This window comes from Pseudopodoces humilis, chromosome 4 (assembly GCF_049639895.1).
Source record: "Pseudopodoces humilis isolate 2021_Gansu_Grassland_sample_001 chromosome 4, ASM4963989v1, whole genome shotgun sequence".
In the NCBI taxonomy this organism is placed as follows: Eukaryota; Metazoa; Chordata; class Aves; order Passeriformes; family Paridae; genus Pseudopodoces; species Pseudopodoces humilis.
This window is the reverse complement of record NC_142203.1, coordinates 74,908,534-74,934,324: the sequence shown is the minus strand read 5'-3', so window position 1 is coordinate 74,934,324 and position 25,791 is coordinate 74,908,534. Positions and strand designations below refer to the sequence as shown.

The 25,791-nt window shown below is 40.5% G+C and overlaps 1 protein-coding gene across 4 annotated transcripts in view; it reads left to right on the top strand.

Moving 5' to 3' along the window:
* The window catches only part of EPG5 (ectopic P-granules 5 autophagy tethering factor), a 54,801-nt gene extending 29,327 nt beyond the window's left edge, over positions 1-25,474 (top strand). For 2 of the 4 annotated variants that reach the window (XM_088054139.1, XM_088054138.1), the window contains exons 22-44: positions 243-409; positions 601-825; positions 2,671-2,794; positions 3,683-3,824; positions 4,905-5,076; positions 6,275-6,437; positions 7,038-7,180; positions 8,456-8,612; positions 9,623-9,817; positions 10,800-11,013; positions 11,773-11,933; positions 12,050-12,257; positions 12,992-13,067; positions 13,934-14,034; positions 14,237-14,412; positions 14,900-15,085; positions 16,552-16,761; positions 16,913-17,057; positions 18,074-18,316; positions 19,285-19,504; positions 21,018-21,233; positions 22,367-22,481; positions 23,542-25,474. In XM_088054139.1, coding sequence (XP_087910265.1) covers positions 243-409; positions 601-825; positions 2,671-2,794; positions 3,683-3,824; positions 4,905-5,076; positions 6,275-6,437; positions 7,038-7,180; positions 8,456-8,612; positions 9,623-9,817; positions 10,800-11,013; positions 11,773-11,933; positions 12,050-12,257; positions 12,992-13,067; positions 13,934-14,034; positions 14,237-14,412; positions 14,900-15,085; positions 16,552-16,761; positions 16,913-17,057; positions 18,074-18,316; positions 19,285-19,504; positions 21,018-21,233; positions 22,367-22,481; positions 23,542-23,724 — 3,942 coding nt within the window. In that variant the 3' untranslated portion in view covers positions 23,725-25,474. Of the gene's footprint in view, positions 1-242; positions 410-600; positions 826-2,670; positions 2,795-3,682; positions 3,825-4,904; positions 5,077-6,274; positions 6,438-7,037; positions 7,181-8,455; positions 8,613-9,622; positions 9,818-10,799; positions 11,014-11,772; positions 11,934-12,049; positions 12,258-12,991; positions 13,068-13,930; positions 14,035-14,236; positions 14,413-14,899; positions 15,086-16,551; positions 16,762-16,912; positions 17,058-18,073; positions 18,317-19,284; positions 19,505-21,017; positions 21,234-22,366; positions 22,482-23,541 lie in introns of all 4 variants that reach the window. The other 2 variants (XM_088054137.1, XM_014257046.2) reach the window with 1 other exon arrangement.
* The last annotated feature ends 317 nt before the right edge of the window (positions 25,475-25,791 follow it).

Genomic DNA, 25,791 nt, shown 5'->3' with positions numbered 1-25,791 from the left:
CCAGTGGCCCATATGGTGGCCTTGTGCCAGAGCCATCATGCTGGGGTTTTGTAAGCATCAGAGATGTAGGTCTGCTCTCCAACAAAACTGTGAAATGGGCAGCCCATCCTTCAAAGCAGATGTGTGACTGCTTCCTAAGTTTTCTTCTCTGTAATTATCAAGTGTTCACACTGTGTTAATCTGCTCAGTTAACCTGTGACAGCCTGTTACAGCACCACACTTGTCTGGAAATGTTTCTGCAGAAAGCCCAGACCCAGCTGAAGCTGCCCATCGTCCCTTCCCTTCAGAGGCTGATGATTTACCGCTGGGCTCACCAGGCCCTTGCCACCCCTGCAGACCACCCTCTAATGCCACTGATCTGGCAGAAATTCTTCCTCCTGTACCTTCACCGACCAGGACCACAGTATGGGTGAGTCTGACCTGCTCCAGCAGATTAGCAAGGGCTAATTAAGTGCACAGCAAATGAGAGTCAGTGTGTTACACTGACTGCTCCTGAAAGCAGTTGGTACCAGCAGCTTCTCTGGTGAGCCATTTTATCTGCAGAAATACTGATTTGGCATTTGTAACAAGACTTAGTTATGCTTTTTTGTTCATTTTTAGATTGCCTGTAGATGGCTGTATTGGAAGACGCTTTTTTCAGAGTGCAGCTCATGTTAACTTGCTAAATGAGATGAAGAAGCGGCTGACAGAGGTGGCAGACTTCCATCATGCTGCCAGTAAAGCACTGAGAGTGGAGAGTCCTGAGAGCAGTGACAGGTCACCAGAGAAGGCCAGCTGCTCACCTCATTACCTGACTTCACCTGAGCTGCATAAGGAACTTGTCAGGTAAAAAAATGCCTCCCAGTTCCACGTTCAGCCTGAGTAGCTGCTCCAGCACAGCTGTAGCTGGGATGTGACCTTAGATGGTCACATGACTGGAGGCACTTATTACAAGCATAAAATCATAGAACCATTCAGTTTGACAAAGCCTTCCAAGATCATCAAGTCCAGCACTTAACCCAGCACTGTCAAGGCCACCACTAACCCTTGTCCCCAGGTGCATAGCTAGGCTCAAATCCATTCCTCTGCATGAGGAACTTGTTTAGTTTGAGAGGTGGCTGCTTTTACTACTAAACATAAAACGTTGATAGGTTTGTTGCACCCTTTAGGGGAAAAGCTTTACTTTTTAATGAATGGTAGCCCCATGCTGGAAAAATATTTAGTATTTAGGCATATTTGCTACTCGTATGTCCATCATTAGCTATAACTGTAAAAGGCTCCTTGGTGTGTATATATGTTTGTTACAGACCAGGGCCTGAATTTATGTCTGAGTAAGATTACTTCATCAGGAAATGTACTGTGGGCTTCAGCACATGGTTCAGTGCAGTTTGCTTGGTTAGCAACCTAATGGTGAGCTCTGCCAAGTGTATTCTATGCCACCTGAAAAATGGTAAATCTGCTTACCAAAACCTTGCCACCTTGCCCTTTTTATCTTGGAGCAGGCTAAGGAGGGGGACACTGTCACACTCACTGCTACTCAGTTGGTGAATACCCACTTTTGTGAGAGATAGTAGCTCCTAAGAGATATCAATATCTCATGTATACTGAACGTGAGGAATTATGTGAATATTGCAAGGAAATAGTTGGAAGGATTATTTGAAATATTTGAAAAGAGTCTCTTGTTCAGGAACCCTGGATGTGTGGAATCCTAGCTCCTGCTCAGTGCTCTCCTCAGCAGTCAGTAGCTACTGTACAAACAAACAAGGGAGTTTATAAATCCCACTTGGTTGTCTGTGAAAAATAATCCAGAGATGCTCACCGGGTGAGCTTGATTAATATTTTCAGTGATTCATTTCAAATAAGTTCCCCACTCCAACAGAAAACCAGACTGCTCTATGCCCAAATAAATCTTACACTCAGGAAGTTTAATGACCTGTCTAGTTTCCTAGACAGGAGGGAAATTATAGGTAGGGTTTATAGGGGCTGATTCTTGGAATTGGTCTACTTCCATTTTTTCACCAATGACACTGATGAAGGAAGCAGGAGTTTGCTAGTGATATTTAATACCACAGTGTGAAGATTTAATGGCATTCTAGTGCTTCCTTGTCAGGAAGGCTTGGATGGTGTGACTGTGAAAATGGTAGCAGTCGGTCAATGATGTCAGCTGAAAAAAATGGTGTACTTATGTTAAAGTTTTAACAAAGGAGGAAATGAGAATGAACTAGCCATGGATGAGACTCTGAAGAGAAATTAAAAGATGTGACTTAACTCAGGCATGACATTTTTGAGCAGAGAGGTTGTGGGGTGAGAAGCCAGATTTGCTTATGTGTACTCTGTTAATTCCTTTGGTCTTTTGAATAGGATTGTGGTGATAATTTCTGACATAAGAGACTATTCCGGTCCTGGGTCTTATGCTTAAACTATGCTAGTTTGCATAATGTTTTCCTCTTCAGAATTTGTCCTCTTACTCTTTGTTGCTGCCCTTTGTATTTTTCTAAGTACCTTCTTTCCACTACTGGTCTTTAACTTGACTGTAAATGAGTGAAAAAGCACCTGAAATATCTTTTTTCAACTATGGCACCTTGTAGCATTATTTGTTGCCCCAGTTCTAACCTTAGATTAAACTTTCTAACAATCAAATTCACACTGATTTTTCTTTTCCTTTTTTTTTCTTTTTTTTACCCCCCTCAGGCTTTGTAATGTTTTAATTTTGTGGTTGGAAGAAGAGAGTTTCCAGAAAGGAGATACGTACATTCCCTCTTTACCAAAGCAGTATGATGCACACAGACTTGCTAAAGTCATGCAGAATCAACAGGTGGGTTCTAATAACACTGACAATCTGAAACCTAAAGTCCACTTTCTAAAATAAGTCATTGAAATCAGTGAGAGAGTTGTGTTACTGATCTTTAATACAGCATGTATGATACCTTTATGGCTCTAACCTTTTTCCTAAAATCCTGTGCTATTCTGAACTGCCTTCCTTTATGTTTGAAAGAGGACTCAGATGTAGATTCCCTGCATAACTGTCATTTCTTGCAACATATTTTTTTTTCTGTGCTGCTCTGTAATTCTATTTATGTTCTAAGTTAGTATTAGAGGATTATTTAAGTTGCAGCTTTAAATAACAAAAGACTGGAATCCAAAACCTGCTTGTGTTGGTAGTCTATAAAATATCAGGTTCAAATACAAGTTAGTGAGTGTGCATTATTCTATTCTTCAAGGCTAAAGACTTAGTATAAGCAAAATCCTGCAAGAGAAGAGATTTTGGAAGGATATTTCCTTATGCTTTCTTGTTTTCACCCTTCTAGTGTATATGACTGCTTGAAATGCAGGCTGCTTTAGCCTGGCTGCAGTTAATCATGCCATGATGTTTTAGACTGTCTTGATCTCTTGTATTCCCTCTTTAGGAGCAGATTTTTAATGATCTGTCTTTCCTTTTGTCTCTTATGTGTTAGAAGTTATACCAGGTTTCATCTCTAAGTGTCAGAAATGCTTTTCAGTAGATATCTATATATGTAATAAAAATAGTTCAGTGTTTTTCTTCAGTTTAGATTTTTTGCTCTTAATAATAAATTCCTTATGACTTAAAACTGATGGCTATATTTTTTATATACTGACTTTAGTTTCTCAGCTACTAGGATGGGTGAACAGTGCCTGGCGATGACCAAAACAGGAATGATAATTTAATTCTTTTGTGCCTCAGGATCTGTGGATGGAGTATGTCAATGTGGAACTCATACACCATGAGTTTCAGGAGGCTCTGAACCTTTGGCTGCAGGTTCAGCTTGAATCACATACAACCTGTGCTTCTGCAGGGAAAACAGATTTCACCAACCCTTTGTCAGGTAAGAGATAAAAATACCATTAAGGAAACTGCACCTTTAGGGATTACTAGAATGTCAAAGCCCTGGTTTCTTCAGGAGCTTGATGGTGCTTGTCAATAAAGATATTAATACTTTTGTTTGTTTTCTGTGGGTACAATATTTTCCATGAAGTTGTCATGGTTTTTTCGCTAAGATTTTTATGTGAGAGGCTAACATTGATGTTTTTTGGCTTCAAGTTTTCCATGTCACATGGCAGAGCTAGGGTGTCATGGGTGAGCTCCCCAGAAATTCCTCTGCACAGAGTGCTTCAGACATTTTTCCAAAATTTAGAGCAAGAGAGAGAGGTGCAAGCAAAGGTAAAACCAACTGTACCTGAAAACATATTTTCTCTCTTTTTATTTTAGTTTAGTTCAGTTTTCTTGTTTTTTGTTTTGTGTTGTTTTTCCCTGTGTGTTTCCCTGGAATTTTGGCATAGTGAAAGGGTTGTTCTAGCACAGAAGGGGTGATAGTCATAGCTGGTACATTAAGGATGTGGTGGGATTGGATTTGGGGCTGATGCAAAGAAGTGGAAGGAGTGAGGGAATAGAAGGGAATAGTTTCACAGGTGAATTTACACTGGACAAAGAAACTGGATGGGAATCAGGAGGAGAGGGCTGACACGGAGAGAGACTGTGCTCTGAGAAGGAATTGACACTGAAAAGACTGGAGGTGAGGATGAGTTGTAGGGAAAGGAAGATGAATTTTGCTTAGAATTTTGTCTGGGTGCTATGTCAGATGAGTAAAATAAATGGAGTGACAAGAAAACTGGAAGATAGGAGTGTTTAGGGAAAACAAGGAGACCAATGAGTCTTTTGATCCTAATCTTTGTGTGATGAAAGAGCTGGTCATGAAAATTAGCTGTGTGAAATAAAGTTTGACAAAAATAAGAGGATTAGTTGAGTGATTTTTTTTTTTTCTTTTTTGTAAAGGGGGAAACCCAAGAAATATTTTTCTGCAGTTAAAAATGCTTCATGCAAAAAAATTAATGTTTTTGTTCAGTTTCTCCTAAACTTTTCTTATTGACCAAACTTGCTTCTGCTCTTTTTAAATTTTGTTTTGTAGCCAAAGTGAGGATTATGAATAATTTGAAGAAGCTTGATACTCCCAAGCCCCCTCTGCCGCTGCAGACGATGAAAGCCCCTGTGCCAGTGATTTCCTCTGCCACTCTCGTGAGTCAGAAAGACGCGATCCAGCTCATGCGCAAGGACCTGAACATCTTGCAGCAACACGCCAAGTGAGTCATGTCTGTGCTCCTTGTGCCTCACCAGTGTGTCCAGCAATGCCTTCAAATGATCATGGAGTCACAGAATGGTTTGGGTTGGGAGGTACCCTAAAGCCCACCCCATCCTACCTGTTGCCATGGTCATGGACACCTTCCAGTGTGCCAGGCTGCTCCAAGCCCTGTCCAGCCTGGCCTTGGACACTGCAGGGATCCAGGGGCAGCCCCAGCTGCTCTGGGCACCCTGTGCCAGGGCCTGCCCACCCTCCCAGGGAACAATTTCTTCCTAAAGATGTCCTTCTCAGCAGCCTTATTTGTGTGTTAGCACAGAAGTGTCAGTACTTGATTCCTTCTTCTTGTCCCATTTGTTTTCTCTTTCTTCTGGTTTATCAGGTTATTATTCAATTTCTTCAACTGACATAAGAGTGCACAAGTCTTATCTATTGACTTTAGATTGCATCTTATTTTCTTATTTGGCTCATTTCCTGAAATAAAGCCTTCTTTTAGGCTAGATTTGTTGACAATGAGTTATTTAACCTTTTTGCACTGAGGTAGTAGTTGCAATGTGAAGCACCCAGGTAAGAAACCTGATTTCTGGTTCTGCTAGCTTTGTGAATGAGAGGGACTTTCTGTTTTTTAATATTCCAGCTCTGATAATCCAGCTGTATTTTTTTTTGATCACAACTGGCCAATCTATAGCTGTTCTTACCCAATGCAGTCATTTAATAACAACATTACAAACCAGAATAAAAACTACTGAGCCCATGAGAGGCTGTGTCTAAATAATTCCAGTACCAATTTTAGGTGGCTTCTGTTTTTTCTGTTTTTTATTTTATTTTAATTTTTTAATTTTTTTTCACTTTTGACTGAATCGTTGCACACAGATTTTTTTTTTTTTTTTGGTCTGGTAGAAAATTGCATTTTCTACAGAGATTATTCTGTTTAGTTTCCTTCCAGGTTGTCATATCAAGTAATTCAAAAGAACTCACACATAATTGAACAGTTTTGTTCTTATGAACCTGTTTTTTATTACTTTGAAGTGCTATTACTTTGAAGTTTCAGCTCAATTTAATTTAATAACCTTTTATGTTTTCCAGGAAAGTGTCATGAGTCTTTGTACAGCACATTGAATTGAAGCCTCCTCTCTTAAAAATTCTTAGCATTGTTGTTTTCAGGAAAGATTTTGGTAATGTTATTAATAAATGCCTTTCAGAACTGCAGCTCTCTGTGAGTCTCAGCATGTTGCTCTGAACAGTGAGATCCTGGACACGGTGCCTAAGCTGTATGTCAACAGGGAGGAGCAGATCACCCTCCACCTGGAATGCCGGGGAACTTCAAATAAAGAGTGCCAGGGAGCAGCTCAGCTCACCATACAGGTTAGAGGCATGGCATCACCTCCCTTGTGGGGCAGTTGGACATAGAGGATGAGTGTGAAATGGTTTATTATATTATTATAAAAGTGGTAGCATTTGACCAAATAAATCCACACACATATTAGTGATCTGAAACACCTCCTGTAATACTCAAAAGGAGAAGCATGTCAACTGCTGAAGAATAAGTTGTTTCATAATTTCTTCTGCTTGTGGCATCCGTTCTAAACTGCTTCTTAGTGTATGGATGTGGGAATTTGCTTGCTGATAGGAAGAGAAGCATGAAAATGTTTATGGGAATACTCCCATGTTGCTTAGTAAATTAATTTTTTGATCCCCTCTAAGTTTCAGTCCCTGTGGATTAAAACCCTTAGATAAAAGACATGAATTCTATTAATGTATGTGATAATTAATTAGGAACATGACCAAGGATATGTGCTTGGACATCATGTACTAAATCTGATCAAAAATCTCAGGGGGAAAGCCATCCAAATCCAGAGTTCTCTGACTGGACTCTGCTTTGTTTTTAGAAATAGCAGCAACATGGAAGAGTTTTAGCAAAACCATGTTAATTCTGAAACGAATGTGTGTCTTTTTGTCATTTAGTTTGAAGGGAAGCACAAAAATGAAGCAGTGAGCCAGCAGCTTCACGCTTTGCGTAAAGAAGTGAGACAGCTGCAAGCAGAAGCCATGAAGCCACCTTCCCTGGGTGTTGTGGAAGCAGCTGTACACGTGGAGAATTTCATAACGTAGGTTGTTCAGATGCTGCTCTGGGTAGTGGTTTTTTGTGTTTCCATTTCGGTGTGTTAAGAGCTAAAATGTGGAACCTGTTCATGTGTTTTTCCTTGTGCTCATCATCTCAGGCCAACAAGAGAGCTGGAATCCTGAAACCTTTGTGTTTGTGACACAGTAATTATCAGAGGCTTACTCAGCAGGGCACCCAGTATTGTGTTGTATTTCTGTTTATTGTTTTCTACTTCTTTTTATTGTTCTGTGCATTATAATAGTCCTCCTAATCCTGCAAAAGGACACTGAGTGATGACAAGGATGCTGTCCTAAACTTTAGGAAGTGGCAAACTTGTACCACAGCTGTCTCAGCCATAGGCTAAATTACATGATTTGAATATGACTATTGGTTTTTCTGTGTTACAGTGCAGGACATAAATCTTTCATAGAGTGCTATAATTTGAAGTAGTTTTTCAATATGTGAAACAAAATGGTGCAGTGGAAGCAGGTTAGATAATACCACTTTTTTTGGGGGGGTGTAAATAAAATGGGGTCATCAAAGGCCCTCTTTCTCACTTGAAGTCCTTTTATGGTTCATCCCACAGGTTCACTTTTGCAACTTCATCCTCTTCCAGATTTCTGGTGGGATTCTCTTAGTGTAGCTGGTTTACTATGGAGTGTAATGATTGTACAATTAAAAGGAATTATGTTCTGCTTCTACTTGTTCATTCTTGATCATTAATCTGAAAAATTATGTGGATGAGCTAGTTCTTGGGATTTACATCTGTGGAATTGCATCTTCACCTGTTTTAATTCAGACTTAGTGAAGACAGGGGTTTAATCTCAATAAACATTTACTTGGCAATACGCAAGAAAAGATTGATTCTGTTTTAATTTTTTATTGTTGAGCTTGTTGTTGAGTTGTGAAATAAAATGAGGTAGTTTTTCTTGAAATACAGTTCTGAAGACAGTTGAGATGCCATCAGAATATGAGAATTACGTGATTAAAGGGAGAAATAATCCATTGGAGCTGTGTTTTGGAGATCTTTCAGTGTTCACTTTCTGACTCTGAATATGGAGACTTTCTAAGGTTTGGAAGTATCCATTTCAGGCAGCAAAATTGCATGAGCTAAATCTGTGACTTTTCAGTCTGGGTGTGAGAAGGAGGGGGATACTCAGGGAGGGGGTAATATAAATACTCATCTCAAGGCTATACATTGGCAGGAAACCTTTCTTTATTGTCACAGGTTATTTTCCGTATGTAAATTTAATTTGCCTTTTTAACTTAATTTTTTTAGGGCTCTGATAAATATCTACAAGGTGCAGCCTATGCCTGCAATCAAGAAAGTTGGAATTGGTTTGTTTTTCACATTGGTAGAGTATGTGTGTGATGAAACTCAACGAAATCCTCCCACAAGGCAGTTCTTCACGTCCTGCATTGAGATTCTGGGCCAAGTGAGTTTATTTCTTGAATATGAAAATATTTTCTAAATTTTTTAGATCTGATTTTTGATGCTTATTTTTATTCTAATTTCACCGCTATTAATGGAGGGGTGGGGAGGTGGTCCTAAACACATTCAAAAGCTTTAAGTTAATTTCTAAACTTCTATCCCATTTTGTTTTCATCTAAATGTGTAATATTCACAGTCTTTAGAAGAGGTGAAGCTTGAATTTAAGCAAAATATAAGCTGTTGCTCTGAGGTGCTTCTGCTTAGAGTTAATAAATTGTCATTGTGTTAGTTAAATGCTGGAGTTTTGGGCAGGTAACTAAAGTTTGGATATTTCCAGTTAATAAAAGTGTGTTTCAGCATAGACTTTGCTTTTACCTGTCATGTTCTGGTTGATTCACATTTTATCAACCTCTGTATTTAGTCAACTTTCTTCTACAGCCTTGCAGTGTTCTCTGTGTAGTGAGTTATATCAGAAGTTTGCTGGTAGAGCAGTCAAGTGCTTGTTGGTAGTGGTAATGTTTGCTGTGTTTGTTCTCTGAGAAAAATCCTTAGCCTCTGCTTTGGGTCCAGATACTTCTGTTTTAAATACAGTTTATTTCCATGTCCAGGTGTCCTTGAGCACCTCTAACAGCTGAAGTGCTGAGAAGTTCTTCACAGCTGTAACTCTGTTAAATTTTTCCTATTATCAAGCAGAGCTGGTGAAATCAAGATTCATTTTCTTACACTATTCCATCAGAAAAAAATGGTTTTTCTAGGTATTTTTAGACAACATATGTTATCACAAATGCTGGTCTAAAGTGAGCTAGGAAGGCATGTTTGTTTTGTGTTAAATCTTGTGGAAGAACAGCATTTAGCTGATGCTAATCTTAACAATCTCAGCCTTTTGTTTTTGAGAAAAACTTCCCTTCTTATAAAAGTACCAAAACTGTGGGTGTCTCAACAAGCTTAAGAGGTGTATTTTCCAGTTGACTGATATTTGGCTGTTATTTTTTCCACCACTGCCGCTTTTCTCAGGTGTTCATCAGCGGGACCAAATCAGAGTGCAAGCGTCTGCTCCAGACGATCCTGCAGAATCGGAGGCTCTGTACTCTCCTTTCTCCTTACTTCACTCCTGTTGCCTCTCCCAGTGAATTTGTGGCTTTATACGAAAAAGTTGTGGCCTTTCTGAGTGAGGATAACAGTGATGTTGTCTTCATGCTGCTGACAAAGGTAAAGTCTGGTCTGTGGGTGTTCTTTGCCTAAAGACCGTGTCTTAGCCTAAAGAGGAAAGAGGTGCCAATCTTGTGCTCTAAAATAGCATTGACAGGTTCTGTAGAGCTGTGTTGGTCATACTGAATGGTAAGTGTTGCATTTAAGCTCAAGAGGGGCTGGAGTCAAAAGCAAATAGCTTAAGTAGCCTTTTCTAGCCCAGACAGTATTGGTATGTGCTTCCCAGGGCTTACTGCTGAAGTTAAAACCATCTCTCAGTGACTTCTTCTGCCTGGTATCTCTGCAAAGACATTAATCACAATAGCTAGTGAATGCCAGGTATCTATCAAAACAAAATTTGGGATAGTGTCTGCATTTTCCAGCTCTGTTTGGCACCCTTCTCCATCCTGCATGTCTTAAAACAGAATAAGGTAATTGCAGGTGATTGGCACATCTCCTGTAACTCGTTATGCTGCCAGTGGAGAAATTAGTGTAACACTTTGATATTGCTCTGATTCTCCTCTTTAATGGAGAAATTAATGTAACACTGGTATTGCTCTCATTCTTCTCTTTAGTTACAGGGGCACAGCTGGGAGCAGCAGGCAGTCTGTCCTGGGCAGGACTCTGAGCTGTCCATGGTGGCAGTGGTCAGTGTTTTCCCTGCTGACCAAGGTCTGAGCAGGCGCTCCAGAGGTTACGAAAGCTTTGCTCCTCCATCTGAAAATGAGTGGACAGTGGGCATCAGTCCAGTTTAATGCTTGTGTGCAAACTCAGAAACATCTTCATGAATCTGAGCCCCTCTGCCAAGGGCTGTTTCACAGATCTAGAGGCTTCTGCAGTATGCTAAATCATAGCCTTTAGAGAGCGACGTATGGAGTTAGGACTAAAGACATGCAAATTTATGAGGTTTTTCTTAAATACATGAAAATGCCATGATTTAATTTTCCTCCTTGTAAAGGTGTTGAATCTCCTGCTTTCAAGTGCTTTCTGTGCTCTGTTGTAGTTTGACCTCACACAGTGGCTGAGTGTGGCCAAGCCACCTCTCTCAGAGCGCACCCAGCTCCTGGAGTCCATTCACTTGGCTCTCAATGCATGTGGCCTGGAACCTGAAGAAGATATTTTGATGCCATTTAGTATCTTCTGCAAGCATTGGACTAACCTTCTCCAGTATCAGTTCCCTGATCATTACAGTGATTTCTTAAGGCTGTTTGTGCAGAGTGAGTATCTGAGGTGATGCATCCTAAGCCTTTGTGTAGAACTTTCCTGGTTTAAAAATATGAACTCTATGCAACAAAGTTATGCTGCAGAATGATTTACACTTCCTTAGGTTTCTACCTAGGGCATTTTTATGTGTCTTCCTAAGTGATAGGTTTTTGTTAGACATATTGTAGCTCTTCTGTGGGTCAAGGCACACATCAGTGACTATAGATTTTTCAGCCCATGTAACAGGAGAAGGATGGAGGAGAGTCTTCTGTTAATGGAAGCGCCTATTAATAGTGGTTATGTCATGGTCTGTAATGCAGAACCCTTGTTTTGATTACCCTTCAATATCAGGCAGAGAGCTGGAATTATCAAGACGTGTAACTGACACTGAAATCTGCTAATATGTCCTGGTTGACATTTGATGCCACCCATATTCTGATGTGCCCCTCAAATGAGAACAAAAGTACTTCTCTTTGTCAAACCATGTCTGCTGTGGCAGCAGCTGTCTCTTATTGTGTATTTGCAGCCAGGGACGTACAAAGTGCCTGGGAAGCTGTCTAAGAAGAGAAACATGTAGATGCCAAAAGGAAATGTTGATTACATTTGCAAACTATAGATAATCTATCACCTTTAAACTTGGGGCTTTCAAACTCCCATGTTACCTAATTTTTCATGTAGCAGGGAGCTCTAATTTCAACCTCTTCTGACTTACTTGGATAAAGGGACTAACATCTCTCTGATTTTCACAAACGCATTCCTTTCTTTCTCCTAAGGCTCATCAGAGCAGCTCCTAAGCCCTGACTGTTGGAAGGCATCACTTCAAGCTTTGGGATGTGATTCAGCAGTGACTGAACAGGGCAGTTTCAATAAAAGTGATTCTGCTGAAGGTCCTGTGGTGAGGGATGCTGCAAAATCTCTCCTCTCCACAGAGCAGGTGGGTGCCTCTTGTGTTGATTTATGTTTTTCAGGTGAAACAGATGCCCTCTAGTGACAGGTAGCACTGCTGTGCAGTCTTTCTGCAGCTGATTAATAGCTTCCTTCTTTTTATAGGTCAGAGAGACAGTAGAGTGGCTTTCTACGTCCTTCTGCAAACTCCGACTGGCCTCGGTGGACTTCAGGACTTTTGGCCTGTTTTCAAAATGGACTCCTTACGTGGCTGAAGTGAACACATTCCTGAAGTATCTCATTAAGCGACTGATTGACACTGAAGTTGCTAATTTAGCCCAAGAGCCTGTTGGCAGTAGCAGAATTTTAGCAGGTAATGTGTCTTAAAAGCAAATTACTTAAGTACCGACACCTGATTTTTCTAATTCCTGCTGTTAAGGGCCATTTAAATATACACTAAAATCTTCTTTGCATTTGTGCAATAATGATAATATTAAAATACAGATAGGAAATGTTGCTGCTACTTTATGGCCATGTTGGACTTTATGCTTTATAATCTGTAAGAAAGCTTTTTTGCATTTGAACTTGCTTCAAAATTATTTTATGAAGCGACTGTACTTTCTTCAAGAAAAATGGAGTCTTTTGCACTGAGCAGAGGTTTGGAAGGAGAAACTACTGAATTTCACCATGCATGATTTAGATCTGGAGAAAATTTGCTTTAATTTTTAATTAATTTAAATTTAAATTTTAATTAACACATTTTAATATGCGGAGGTTTAAAGTGTGAATCATCATTGCCCCCACAATCTCTAGTGTGTTATTAAAGTTATACTAATAAAATATCTTAACAAAGCAAATTGCTTATGGTGGTCATTAAAACTGCCCTATTGTTAACTAGAGTTATTATTAAGCATAATGTATTATAAATTTTTATTTGATCAGAAGGAACTGATTGAAGGTTTGGACTCAATGATCCTTAGAGGTCTTTTCCAATCTTTATTATTCTATAATACTGTGAATGGTAGAATGAGAAAAAGATATTATGTGCAAATTTAGAAAAGTGTTTGATTTGAAGGAAAAAAACAACTTTGTTTTGTTTCCTTTTAGCATTGCAGTCCTTGTATTCAGTCATTGCTGGACTCTTTAAACCATGGATACTGGTCTTGGAGAAAGAGGATGCAAGGTATATACTGAATTTTAAAATTAAATTAATTTTTGCTAAAGTAGGGACTTTAGTCCTGTAAGAATGGCTTTCATTATTACCTAGTTTTTAATAATTTGTGACTGTCTTGACTTCCATTTAAATAGCTCTCACTTTGTCATTTCCTTAATAATTACAGAACTAATTTATGACCTACATCAAATTTTCCAAGGTTTGGATAGAATAATTATTTTAGAATGAGAAAGATCTTGTAATAATATGAGCAGAGCTTGATTATTTGAAGAATTTCACTCAGTTTTAAAAACACTGAAACTTGAATTTCAGATTTCCTCTTTTTAGCTTCCATAATATCTATAATACCTGTTTAAAGGAAAACAAAAAAGCCAAACATACACAACCCCAAATGCCAATGGTGTATAAAGAAACTTTAGGCTAAATTAATGCTTTGATGATTCACATCATTCATTCACAGCATTCATTCATGTACACGGTTCATGTTGCCCTGTGTACCTCTGCTTTCTCATGAAAAGTTAGTTATGCTACTACACATTCAGATTTTGCTTTCTTTCAAAATTAAAAGCTTTTGGAATTGAGTGCACCTTCAGCACTGAAGTTAGAAGGTTGTCTGCAGCTGGTGAATAAGGTCATTGAGAAACTGTTGTTTCAACTCCGTTATTAAATACCAAACAAGTAATCTCTGCTTACTCAGTGAATCTTCATAGTGGCATAGTGAAGTATGCAGCTCTTCTAAGGAAGGAGAGTCCCAAAGAGCTGAAAATGGGAGGACTGCTGATACCTGAAATTTACTGCTTTAGAATATTTAAATTGCAAATGTTTATGCTCAGGTAACTGAACACAAAAATTTCTGTTGTGCTTCTTTTCAGTAGCCAGCCCTGCTACCCTTGGTTGGAGAGTGACACTCCTGTAGCCTCCACTGTGGTCTGTTTGTTTGCAGATTGCATCAAGCTCTTGCATGAGAGCTTCAAAGGTGAGCATCAAATCCTAACTCTCCCCACTTGTTGATTTGGAGGAAAAAACCCCAAAAGTTCAGTGTGCATTTTTTTTTTTCTTTGAGTGTATTTTAGTGTAACTTACAAGTTTTTCATTTTCAAAAATAGACTTTCTTCTGAAATCAAGTTTTATCTGAATTTTTTTTCTGTTCTTAATTCAGCTATTTTCTTTGATTCTAGAAAAGCTGTTGCCAAGCCACCATGGGGCTCTCTGGTTACACCTAATGCATTACTGTGAGTGTTGCACAGCCCCCAAAATGCCAGAGTTTATTCTCTATGCTTTCCACACTGAATTCAGAAAGCTTCCATGGAAGGAAATGCATCCAGACCAGATGCTTATGGAAGAGTTCTTTAAAGTGAGTTTGTGGCATCTGTTGAATTAAGTTCATAGTGCTGCCCCTGAAAATAGCTGGAGAGCAGGAGGCAGTTCTTTTAGCAAGTAGGCTTTTAAAGTTTGTTTTCAGCATTCACAGCTGCTCAATTTGTGATGGATTTTTGGAAAGGAGTGATTCTGAGTCTTAGACAAAGTTGTGGGGAGCTGTACAGCTCCCTCTTTGTTGATCTTCCAGAATGTCTTATTTACTGCATATGTATTATGTATATATGTATAGTTAGATTTAATATATTTTGCTATTGTCATGTTGTTCTCATTTCCAAGTCACCTGAGACAAAGTAAAGCTGCAAGTGGGGGAACCAAATGATGGAGAAAAGACATTTGTCTGCTCCTCTGCTGACCTAAAATGCTGCTGTAGATTTACAGTTGGCTAAGCATCTGGAAATTGTAAAACTACTTATATCCTACACTGTTTTATGCACCTGTCTTTTTCCCTTTCTCCTTCCTAGATTGAAAGAGGCAGCCCCAAGAGTTGTTTCTTGTTCTTGGGTTATGTTTTATGTGAAGTAAACTGGGTCAGTGTCCTCTCTGATGCCTGGAATCCCAACCCTCACCCTCAGACTCACAGCATGATTGTCTGTTTGCTGTATATGATGGTCCTGTTGGCAAAGGAGGAACAGCTTATAAGCGAAGAGGTAATTTTTGTGATGGTTCATACCCATCTCTTGAAAGAAAAATAATCCTTTACTAAAAAGGGTATGAGATGTGACTAAGTGCAGTTCATTGCTTCTGGAGGACTCTTTGGAGGGTCTTGATCATCTTCAAGAAGTCCCATTTCACATTTGTCAGCTTTCTTCCATGTGCATTTTCTTTTGCACCATTTCCTCTGAGGCATTACAAGATGCTGCACCAAGATGTCACCAGCAGCCTTTGACCATCATTGTATTTCAGTTTAGGAAAATTACCAGACTTCATGTGCTTTGACCTGAATGTCTTTGCTTATCAGAAGCTTCTCAATCTTCAGAAGATAGCTGTCTGCACATGGTGTGAGTCAACCTCAGGAATTTCTTCCTTCCCTCCAGCAGTGTGTTAAACTGGCACACTGTCAGGAGGGTTTTGCCTCCCAGAGCACTCCTGTGACACCTTGATCTAAATCTCAAACTTTCTCAGCCTTGTGTTCCAGGGCATGAGCAACCTGAGGAGTACAGTGTCACATTCCTGTACAAGTAGTGTAATTTGGGTTAGTTCTGGATTATTCATTGTAAAACCTGTAGAAACATAGAATAGGGTATAGAATATCCTGAGTTGGAATTAATCATTGAGTCCAGCTCCTGTCCCTGTACATACACCCCAGCAATCCCACCCTGGGCATCCCTGGAATAGTGTCCAAATGCTCCTGGAGCTCTGGCAGCCTCGGGGCTGTGCTCATTCCCTGGGGAGCCTGGGCAGTGCCAGCACCCTCTGGGGAATGAACCTTTCCATGATCTCCAGTCAAAACTTTTGACACAGCTCCATGCCAGTTGGTGTTTCTCTGTGCCCAGGGGACTCTTTTTTACTGCAGATGTTTAAGAATAGATAGGAGCTGCTCATAGACAGAGAGACTTTTACATATGCTGACTTGCACTCCCTGTGTGAGCTGTGGGGCTGTTCAGGGTGGTATTTATGAGAATAAGCACATGAGGAGTCCCCCAGGTTGGTGGGTGACTCACTAAATGGAAAATTGAGGGACACAGTTTCTCATAGCTACATTAACGTATTTTTAGAAATAATTTATAATTTAAAAATAATATTTTAATGCCTCTTTTAAACCTGTACTGAGGTGACTTTACCTTGAAGGGTTTCCATATCCTTCTAGCTGTATTTATATGTTTACATGGCATGTTTTATCATTTTTCGCAGAGTTTTGTTCTCGATTAGAGCTGCTGCAACAGTCTGAATACAGTTGTGGAAATGCTAGAGATGAAATACCTGTGTTAGCTTACTGCTTGAGTAAGGAATTGATTTTCAGACAGACTCCCTAAGGTCATCTATTTCTGCAGGTTTTCAGCTCCATCTCGTTCAAATTCTGAAGCCAGAGCTTCCTTACAATATTGAGTACTGTGCGTATGAATTGAAAACTGCAAAGAAGGTGTAGCTTAAACTGATGTTTTTAAATCTTCAGGAATCTCCACTCATAAATCTTCTTGGACAGACCAGCTCCCTTCCTTGGCAGCTTGTGGGCATTTCATCTTATGAAAGCATCATCAGCTACTGCAACAGTCACTACCCTCCCTCCGTTATCCTTGCTAAGGATGCTGGAGCTGAACTGATCGTGAAGCTCCTGAAGATCTCAGCAGGCTTTGGGGCATCTTCTGATAGTCACATCCACCTTGTGAGTTGAACTAGTTTTGGAGCATCTCCATGCTGTTCTTGGCTTTTGTGAAGTTGTGCTTGTGTATATTATGGAATAATATTATGGAAAGAGTTCTAGGTGTGATTTTACTTTTTTTTTTCCCCTAATTGATTTTAATTTTGTTTGACAGGATGCAACACTGAAGTGCCGAGCGTATATTCGCCAGGTGGTTCAGTTCCTCAGCACCTTAGAACAAAGTGGAAAGATAACCCTTGCAATTTTGGAGCAAGAAATGGCCAAGTTGCTAGATGATGTAGTCATCTTTAATCCCCCAGGTTTGTGTTGAGGAAATGGCAAATTACTCTAAAGCTGTCAAAATCCTTTATCCGCTGAGTGGATTGAGGAACATCTGTGATGATTTAATTATTTGCATTATTGTCATGTCTCCCTTATGGGCAGCAGGGCATGATGCTTTGGTGATGTATACATAGGTGGTATATTAGCACAAAGCAAAAATATGAATCTTGCCCTACAGAGCTGTCAGGAGTGACAGAACCAACATTAAAAAGAGGGGTTATGTTTGTGGGTAAAACTGGCTGATTCACAGGATCTTAAGCAATTCATTTCTTTGTCATCTGGTGGTTTCGGGTTTTTTCTAATTTTTATTTTACTTGTCATTTACCTCTGTTTTAAAGGGAAGAATGGCACAAATCCTTTCTCCTGGTCCTGACGGATTAAGAGTAATGGGTACAAACTGAAAGTGGAGAAGATTATGTTAGGTATTTAGAAGAAATTCTTGCTGTGAGGATGGTGAGACACTGGCACAGGTTGTCCAGGCAAGCTGGGGATGCCTCAACCCTGGTAGTGCTCCAGACCACTTTGGGTGAGGCCTTGAGAAGCCTGATCTAGTGGAAGGTCCCTGCCTATGGCAGGAGGGTTGAAACCTAGATGATATTTAAGGTCCCTTCCAATTCTTAATATTCTATGATTCTGTGACTCAGAAATGGTTTTAAATTGTGAAACTGGGAAAATGTATTGAAGTAGAAGAGGTATACTGGTGTGCCCTAGCGGTATAATGTGTCCAGACACCCAGGATTGTGTGGTGAGATCACCTAGACCTCATTTGTATTATTAGTACCATCTTGAGGTCCCTCTGTCAAACTGTGAGTTCAGGTGAAATCCGTGTCTCACTGTACTCCACAGAAATGGTTGTGAGGGATCGTGTCTCATGCCCATGGGTGTGTAACAAGGAAGAGGCTTTTCCCAGTGTCCACAGAAAGTCTGCTGGTGAAGCTGAATCTGGGTTCCAGTGTCTCTCCACTGAAAGGATTTTGTGGTTTCTGACTTGCAGACATGGATCTGCAGACACGTCACCTGGCCCTCAGCAGCCTGTTCACAGAGACGCTGATGATGCTGAACAACTCCAGCATCACCACGGCCGAGTCTCTGCGGGGCAGCCTGCGCAGGTGGATCGACAGCAGGGTGCAGGGGCTGCTGGCCATGCCCCTCCTCACAGCTGCATGCCACAGCCTGGCCTCCGTGCGCCACATGGCCGAGACCACCGAGGCCTGCATCACTTCCTACTTCAGCGACGGTAGGAGCCCGTCTCTGTCTCACAGCCTCTGCTCAGTCTGGGATGCTGCTGAGCACAAATTGTCTGGAATTATGGACTGCTTTGGGTTGGAAGGGTCATTCAAGATCACCTTGTTCCTGCCTCTCTGCCATGGGGAAATGGCTTTGCACTGGCAGAAGGGTAGATGAGAGAGAAATTCTTCCCTTTCAGGGTGATGAGGCCCTGCCACAGGTTTCCCAGAGAAGCTTCTCCATCCCTGGAAGTGCCCAAGGCCAGGTTGGATGGGGCTTGGAGCAACCTGGGGTAGTGGAAAGTGTCCCTGCCCATGGCAGGGGATAATATAAGATGGTCTTTTATGTCCCTTCCAACCCAAACCATTCTGGGATTCTGTGATTGTGGTTTGGGTATTACAACTTCTCTACCTGTATGTTTTCTTAATATCCATACCCATCTCTGTGAAAACCGATTTGCTCTGTGTACTGTTGCCATTTTTCCAGCTAAGGTGAAGGACTTCATAAAAAAAAATAACCCCAAGAAAATGGAAGACATTATTCCCTTTCTCTAGTGTTCTGTAGGCTAATTAAAGAAAAAAAATATTCTGGTTTGGTAGAACTCTGGTAGTGTAGTGTGCATGATTTTTTTTCTTTTTTCTTTTCTTCGTTTTTCTGTTTACATAATTCTTGTGGAACTACATTTTTATTTCTTTCACTGTTTGGAATATTTTAGAACACCTGGGGGAAATACTTCTAATTCCATTGCTAAAATGTTAAAATTTTAGCCCTGACTGGGAAAATATCTCACCTTGACCTCAAGGAGGTGCCCTGTGATAGTGAAATTTTTCTGTTCTCTCCATCGGAGTTGCATGACATGCTGATTACCTGAAGAACAGTGTAGACCAGCTGAGATTGTCTTAACTAGTAGTCCTGGTTCTTATGTTTTACCAAGTGCTGCTTTCTCACATGCTTTTTGTTCTTCTGCTTTCTTCAAAGATTCCCCTCACCACCGGGAGTTAGGCTGGGGCCCTATACTTGCTTCCCTCCAAGTTCCTGAGCTAACCATGGAAGAATTCCTGCAGGAGTGCCTGTCTTTAGGAAGTTACTTGACCCTCTATGTCTACCTGCTGCAATGCCTGAACACTGACCAAACCCTTACCAATGAAATGAAAATCCTGCTGACCATCAGCAAATGGCTGGAGCAAGTGTACCCCAGGTATGAAACTTGAAACTTCTGAATGTGCCTGGACTTTTGGATTATTATTATTTAGATTAAAGTTTATTTAGAGTTGTATAGCTGGTATAATTAGGTAGCCCTGGTTAATCAAGTTAATTTCAACAGAGTGCTGAATGAAATGGTCTGTCCTTCTGTATCTACTAATACAGGGTCTGTAGTGGCAATACCACCAGAAAGTAGTTGTGGTGGTTGGATGGAGGAAGGAATTTAATCTGCTAGAAAATTAGTGAGTTTCAGTCATTTTTCAGTCAGACAAGCTTGGTTTCAATGGCAGCCTGGATTTGTGCTCTGTTAAAACGACTCAAAGCAAACCTTGAATCGTTCTGGGTTCCACTTCCCAGCGTGTCCAGAAGGTGGGATGAGTTATGTGCTGAATGTTCAGGCTGGCACTCTGAGAGACCTGGTATTGAAAGCTGCTGGATGGGGACAATGCAGCATCTCTGAACCAAACCTGGAGCCAGTGGATCTGATGGAATGCCTAGGGTTGGCAGACTGTGTTGCTGTAGAACATATTAGATAACTGGATTCTGAGGGGAAAGGATGCATAGCTTTGGGGTCAAAATAAAAGTGTTTAATGTATGTAACAAGTGTAGTTAGAGTTGCTGCTGAAATTGCTGGGATTTGGCAAACCTGATTATTATTTTTCCATGTTAATGTTGATAATGTTCATATTTTCTGTAAAAGTACAATTTGGAAAAATCTATATTCCCACTGTTTCTTGAAATTGAAAAAAAATACTTTCACTGTGGTAGGTACTGCAGTAATCTCATTGCCAAGGTATGAAGAAGACAGCAAAGCCACCATATAATGCAGATTAAACCTTGCTTTAAACATGAGATCTGAGATTGCCTGCGATGGGAAATGACTGGGAGGAGTAATGGGAAGATAATCTGATACAGGAAACTCGTGCTGGTGCTTTATGTGGAAAATCTGAGCTTGTTAACTTAAACTGCCAACTGTTTGAGGAAAGATTAAAAATAGCATAGGGGGAACTTCACTTTGGGCTGTACTCAACAAAAAGCTTCAATGTTTCCTTTTCTCAAGGATCATATTAAATATCTAAATTGTTGTGGTAACAACATCCAGTGCTTCCTAAAGTGTTTTATTGGTAAGTAAAGAAAAGAACAAACGAGTAGAGATATAGCTTCTTTCCTTTTGTGCCAAGTCTTAAGCAAGTTTAAATCCACTTATGACTGCAGTATCATTTATTTCCAGTTGTAAAGCTTAAAAGGAAGCACTGTTCTTTGTCCTGTTACAGGCCCATAAAACCTGCTAGCTGGTGGATCAAATCCCTAACAGTAGGATCATGGCAATATAATAACTGGTGGGGTAGTATAGTTATGCTATCCTCATGTGATAAAATTAGCTGTTATTAATTAACAAGGTGAATTCTTCATGGACCTGGTGGGGAGGGAAATAAACTTCTTAACCTATGCATATGACTCTTTAATTTTTATTTTCTCTTACGCTTTTCTTTAAATTTTACCTAAAGCTCAGCAAAGGAGGAGGCAAAGCTGTTTCTCTGGTGGCATAAAGCCATGCAGTTATCCTTGGTGCAGCTGGAGCAAGATGACCCCGTTCTGATTGAATCTGTCATCCGGACCCTGCTGTCCATCCAGGGCCGGCAGAGCCAGCTGGCTGAAGAGAGACTCACTTCTGGAATACTTGGTGCTATTGGCTTAGGCAGGAGGTCTCCTTTGTCACCCAGGTGAGGGCTGAAGCTGTGGTGAATTAATTGGTGTGAGTCTTTTTAAAGGAGCTGCAGCCTGGGTCTAGAATGCCCAGTCTGGGTCCAGTGTAGTGTTAAAAGATGATGAGAGTCCACATTATCCCCAGATCTATAATGTTCATTGGGCCTGTCACAGAAATAGCACAGTGAGCATGTTAATCAGGTTAAGAAACAAGTGTGAACCTCTGCAAAGGTTGTGGTGAAAAATGCTGTTCTAAATCTGACTTAGTGTCCACCTCAGGCAAACCATTGTAGGCACACCATTTGTTAGAGGAAGGTACTTCCACCTGGTCTGTAGAAAACTATTTCAGTTGATGTCCCAAGATTTTATATAAAAACAGACACATTGGGATTTCTGTCCTAACCTTGAAGTATTGGAAATGTTAAGAGATGCACAAAGCATGTGCTTGCTTGTGATTCACTCTACCTTCTAAATAGAGACACCAAGTTTGATTGTTAGGTGTCAAAATTGAGTTCATTCTGGAAAAAATGCTGAGAAAAGAACCTCATGAATGTTTGTGGAACAACAATTCAACCCTGCACCTAAACATTACTTTGTGTTTATAAAGACCTTCTGGGATGCAGTGCTGTTCAAATTACTGTGAATTCTTGGTGTCATTCAACTAACTCCTTGATTTGGATGATAGGAATATTTTACATTCTGTCACCTGAGGAGAATTTCAGATATGAGCTGAAGAGTATTTCAGCTAGGCTTGAAACAGATGCAATATTTCCTATACAAGTATTATCTTCTAGTATGTGTCGTGTCCTGTTGTGCATATAACCAGAGAATCTGGGATCCCCTTCCACCCCTGGCAATGTCCAAGGCCAGGTTGGATGGGGCTTGGAGCAGCCTGGGCATGTGGAAGGTGTCCCTGCCCATGGCAGGGGGTAGAACAAGATGAGCTTTTAAGGTCCTTTCCAACCCATATCCAAATTTTGGGATTCTGTGATACTGAAGTGGTTTCTAATGCATTGGAATATGTCTTTAGGGTCTAAAGCCTCTATTTTGTTCCTCATGCAAAAGATACTTGGACAGATCTTACAATTTATCTGCTGGTGAGACTTGTAGGTCTGGTGTCACCCTGTCCCTCTGTGCTCTCCTCGTGCAGGTTCCGGGTGGTCGCCCGCAGTTTGTCCACCTTCCTCCTGGTGCAGATCCCTGCAGAGAGCCAGGTGCGCCTCAAGGCTGGCTCAGAGCCCAAGCTGTCTCAGAAGGCCCAGCAGGTGAGTTGTGCTCATCTCTGGCTGCTTGACATTGCCCTCTCTGTATGCTTGTTCAGCTTTTGGGGTGAACTTTGTAAGAGTCACTGCAAGAATTCCTTCAAGGTAAATCCTGCTCTCACCTTATTGCTAAACTTTGGCAGCAGGATTGTGTGTTTGACTCTGTCCTAAAGTGTTCCTGGGTAAAACTTCATATGGTGTTCTGCATTAATATGAAGACACTATTTTTGAATCTTACACATTTAAAAGAGGCAGATAAATTTACGTCTGTAAAGCCCGACTTCAGAAAGTTTGGAGCATAGCAGGTAGAAGGAATTTAAAACAGACAGGAAAAAACAGTGCTGCTGTGATCTGCACTGCTTTTCAGTGATAAAACAGAGCTACATTCACGGTGACATTTGTTTATGTGAGGTCAGGGCTTAAAAGCCCTGTGACAAATAAACATTCCCCCTTTAGCATGTGCACTGACCGTTGTGTTCTTTCAGTAAGCGCTTGAGAAGAGGAAGGAGGAGCTGGTTAGAAACCAAAGCAAAGTAGCTTGGTACAGCCTGTTTCTTTAATAAAAGAACAAAACTTGTTCAGAAATATTTTCTACATTTGCCCTTGCTAGTCCTGCCGACATAGAGTTCTCTGTATACAATTTTTAACTTAATATATAACCTTAACTATACTGTTAATGGGAGCAATACAATACTTTCGTGAAAGTCAATATATTCATAAGAACAACCTAAAGTGAAGATTTAAATGTGCTGCAGCTTGTAGTTTGATATAATTTCTGTGAAACCATGTCTTGAGTTCATGAAGTAGATATTTGACAATATTTGGGTTACAGAACCCTAGGAAGCATTAATAGGACAGTTTTTGTGTTGATCTCAGGAAGAGAACAGCTTGAAAAATACAAGTTGGCTTGAAACTCTGTTATGGGATGGTAATTTGCAACTGTTTTGTTCCGAGTACTGTGGGTTCTGTAGTAGCTGAGGGTTCTTTAGGGGGATTGTACAGATGGTGGTGTGTTACAGACCAAAATACACAAAACTAACAGAATTTTCCCCTTTCCCTGTAGGCACTGAGTGCTCTTGAAGCCATGTCATCCAACAAACAATACATGGATTACCAAGAGCAGCTCTCCCAGGCCTCTCTGTTCATCAAGCACCCTGAGCACTGCCTTCAGGATGGCAATAACCTCCTGTCCCTCCTGGTGAACACGCTGTACCCAGAAGTGCATTTTTTGGACAGCATTCGGTAGCGGCATGCGGGGGCCGGCGGTGGCTCTGGTTTACAAATAGTGTCCTTATTGCACAAATGATTTTTACCTTCAGAGTTCCACTTCAGTTAAGTCAGACCTGTGAATTAGAACTGCACACTGTCAAGTTTTCTCCACTTGAAGGTTTTCTTGCTTTCCTTTTGATTTTTAGGCCTGTGGAATTGCTTAATGGTTTGCGTTTTGGGGTGTTTTGTTTTGTTTTTTTGACTGAAAGCACTTGAATATTTTCTCTGTGTGGTGCCCTTTGGAGGGAAGGGTGCCTGGGGATAGATGTACAAATCACTAGTCAGCACAGCTCATTCTGTACTGTCTGAAGTTTTTGCTTTGTGCCTTTTTTTCTTTTCCAGTGTGTCATCAATTAGGCCAGTTCAAAAGTGAGTGGAGGAGTGTGTAAAAGAGGTTTGACTTTCTTAACTGGGATACCTTTGAGTCTTACCTGATGAGTGTGTGTCTAGCAATTTTTGTGAAATCCCTGTATTTGAAAAGATGGTATTTTAAATCTTGACTTTTTTGCTATTCCACAGAAATCTGTAGTTTAGAGGCATGCCTACAGTCTTTACCCACTTCCGTAAATACCAACAAAAATGGGAACTAAGAACATTGTTTTTTCCTGTTTTCAAAATATTAGTGTGTCTGCATCTATATTTCTTGATTAAATGGAAGTAACTTCTAGCCACATTCAAGGGGATTTAAATCCAGAGACATATGTTCTGGATCTCCAGTGTCTGAGAGGAGAACAGTCAGTCATGATCATGTTAAATAGGATTCCTTAATTCCTAAGTCTGGTTGTTTAGGAGGGGTTTAATAACCACCACTTAAGCTTATTTTCTTCTGCCTGGCTGGACATGACATGACAGGATTTTAGATGACGCTGTGAAGAGGTATTTTTGTTGTATTAAATTTGGTGATCACTTGTTAAAATTCTGTTGCCAAAGCATGAACCATGAGCCTGTAAATCTGTTGTTTCAGCTGAATGATCACTGCTTTTGTTGCCTTGTCTGATCATCGGATGCACTTTTGTTTAGGGAAAGCAGAAGGCAAATTTTTCCTGGTGCTTGTTTGATGTCCCTTTAATCACTGATCTGTTTGAGCTGGCCCAAGGTCCTGCAGTCCCAGTCCCTACGGCTCTATGAAGGAACTGACCACTTTTTCCCTTCCTCCATTAATTGTGCCTTTGTGTTTTTGACATGGTTGCACGTTGAAACATGAGTTCTGGTCAATAGGGGATAGAAATGTGCTACCTACTGTCTGGTCAATGATGCTTTGAGCTGTTGCTCTTAAACCGTGGTTCTGGTGCTAGAGGACAGATCACCTTTTCCTTCTTGGCAGATTCTGCTAATTATGCCAGCTGGGTCATTAGATCACCGTCATTTTAATGTGGTCTTAGAGTTCTTTGCTCTATCTGCGAGCCTATAAATAAATATATATATGTACATCCCTCTGTATAGTAACCAGATACCAATGCAGCATGGTTTTTAACAGACTTTTTGAAAATTCATGTCTGGAGGAATACATTCTGCTGCTTTTCCCCCCCAGAGACTTAAAAGCACTGGGTTTACTAGGCTCAATGTTATTGATCAGTTGCATATAAATGTGAAAAAGTCAGAAATACGTGTTTGATATGCACTTTCAAAATGAGGAATTGTTTCAGCTGTTGAGTTTTTACAGATGTTGTATTTATAACATGTTCTGTCTGCAAAGACCATGCAAAATAAAAACAGAAAATCAAGCAGTTGGTGACTGACACTGTGATATTTTCAGCTTGGTAGAAGGATCCACATCAGATAACACGTAATTGCTGTATGTGTCACCTGCAGACCAGTCTTCTGGCTTCAGTCTGAAGACTGAACCTGTATTGCAGTTCTCTGTGCACATACGAACTCCAGAGCCTGGGGTCTCATTTTCCAAGTGGTGCCCAACAGATTGAGTTTTTTTTCTGGTTTCTAGTCTAAACCTTACAGTTTTACTGGAAGGACTTTGTCAGTCCCTGCATCTCCCAGATGAGTTCAATACCAGAAGTGTCCTGGTGCAGTGCTGTGTTTTACCCCT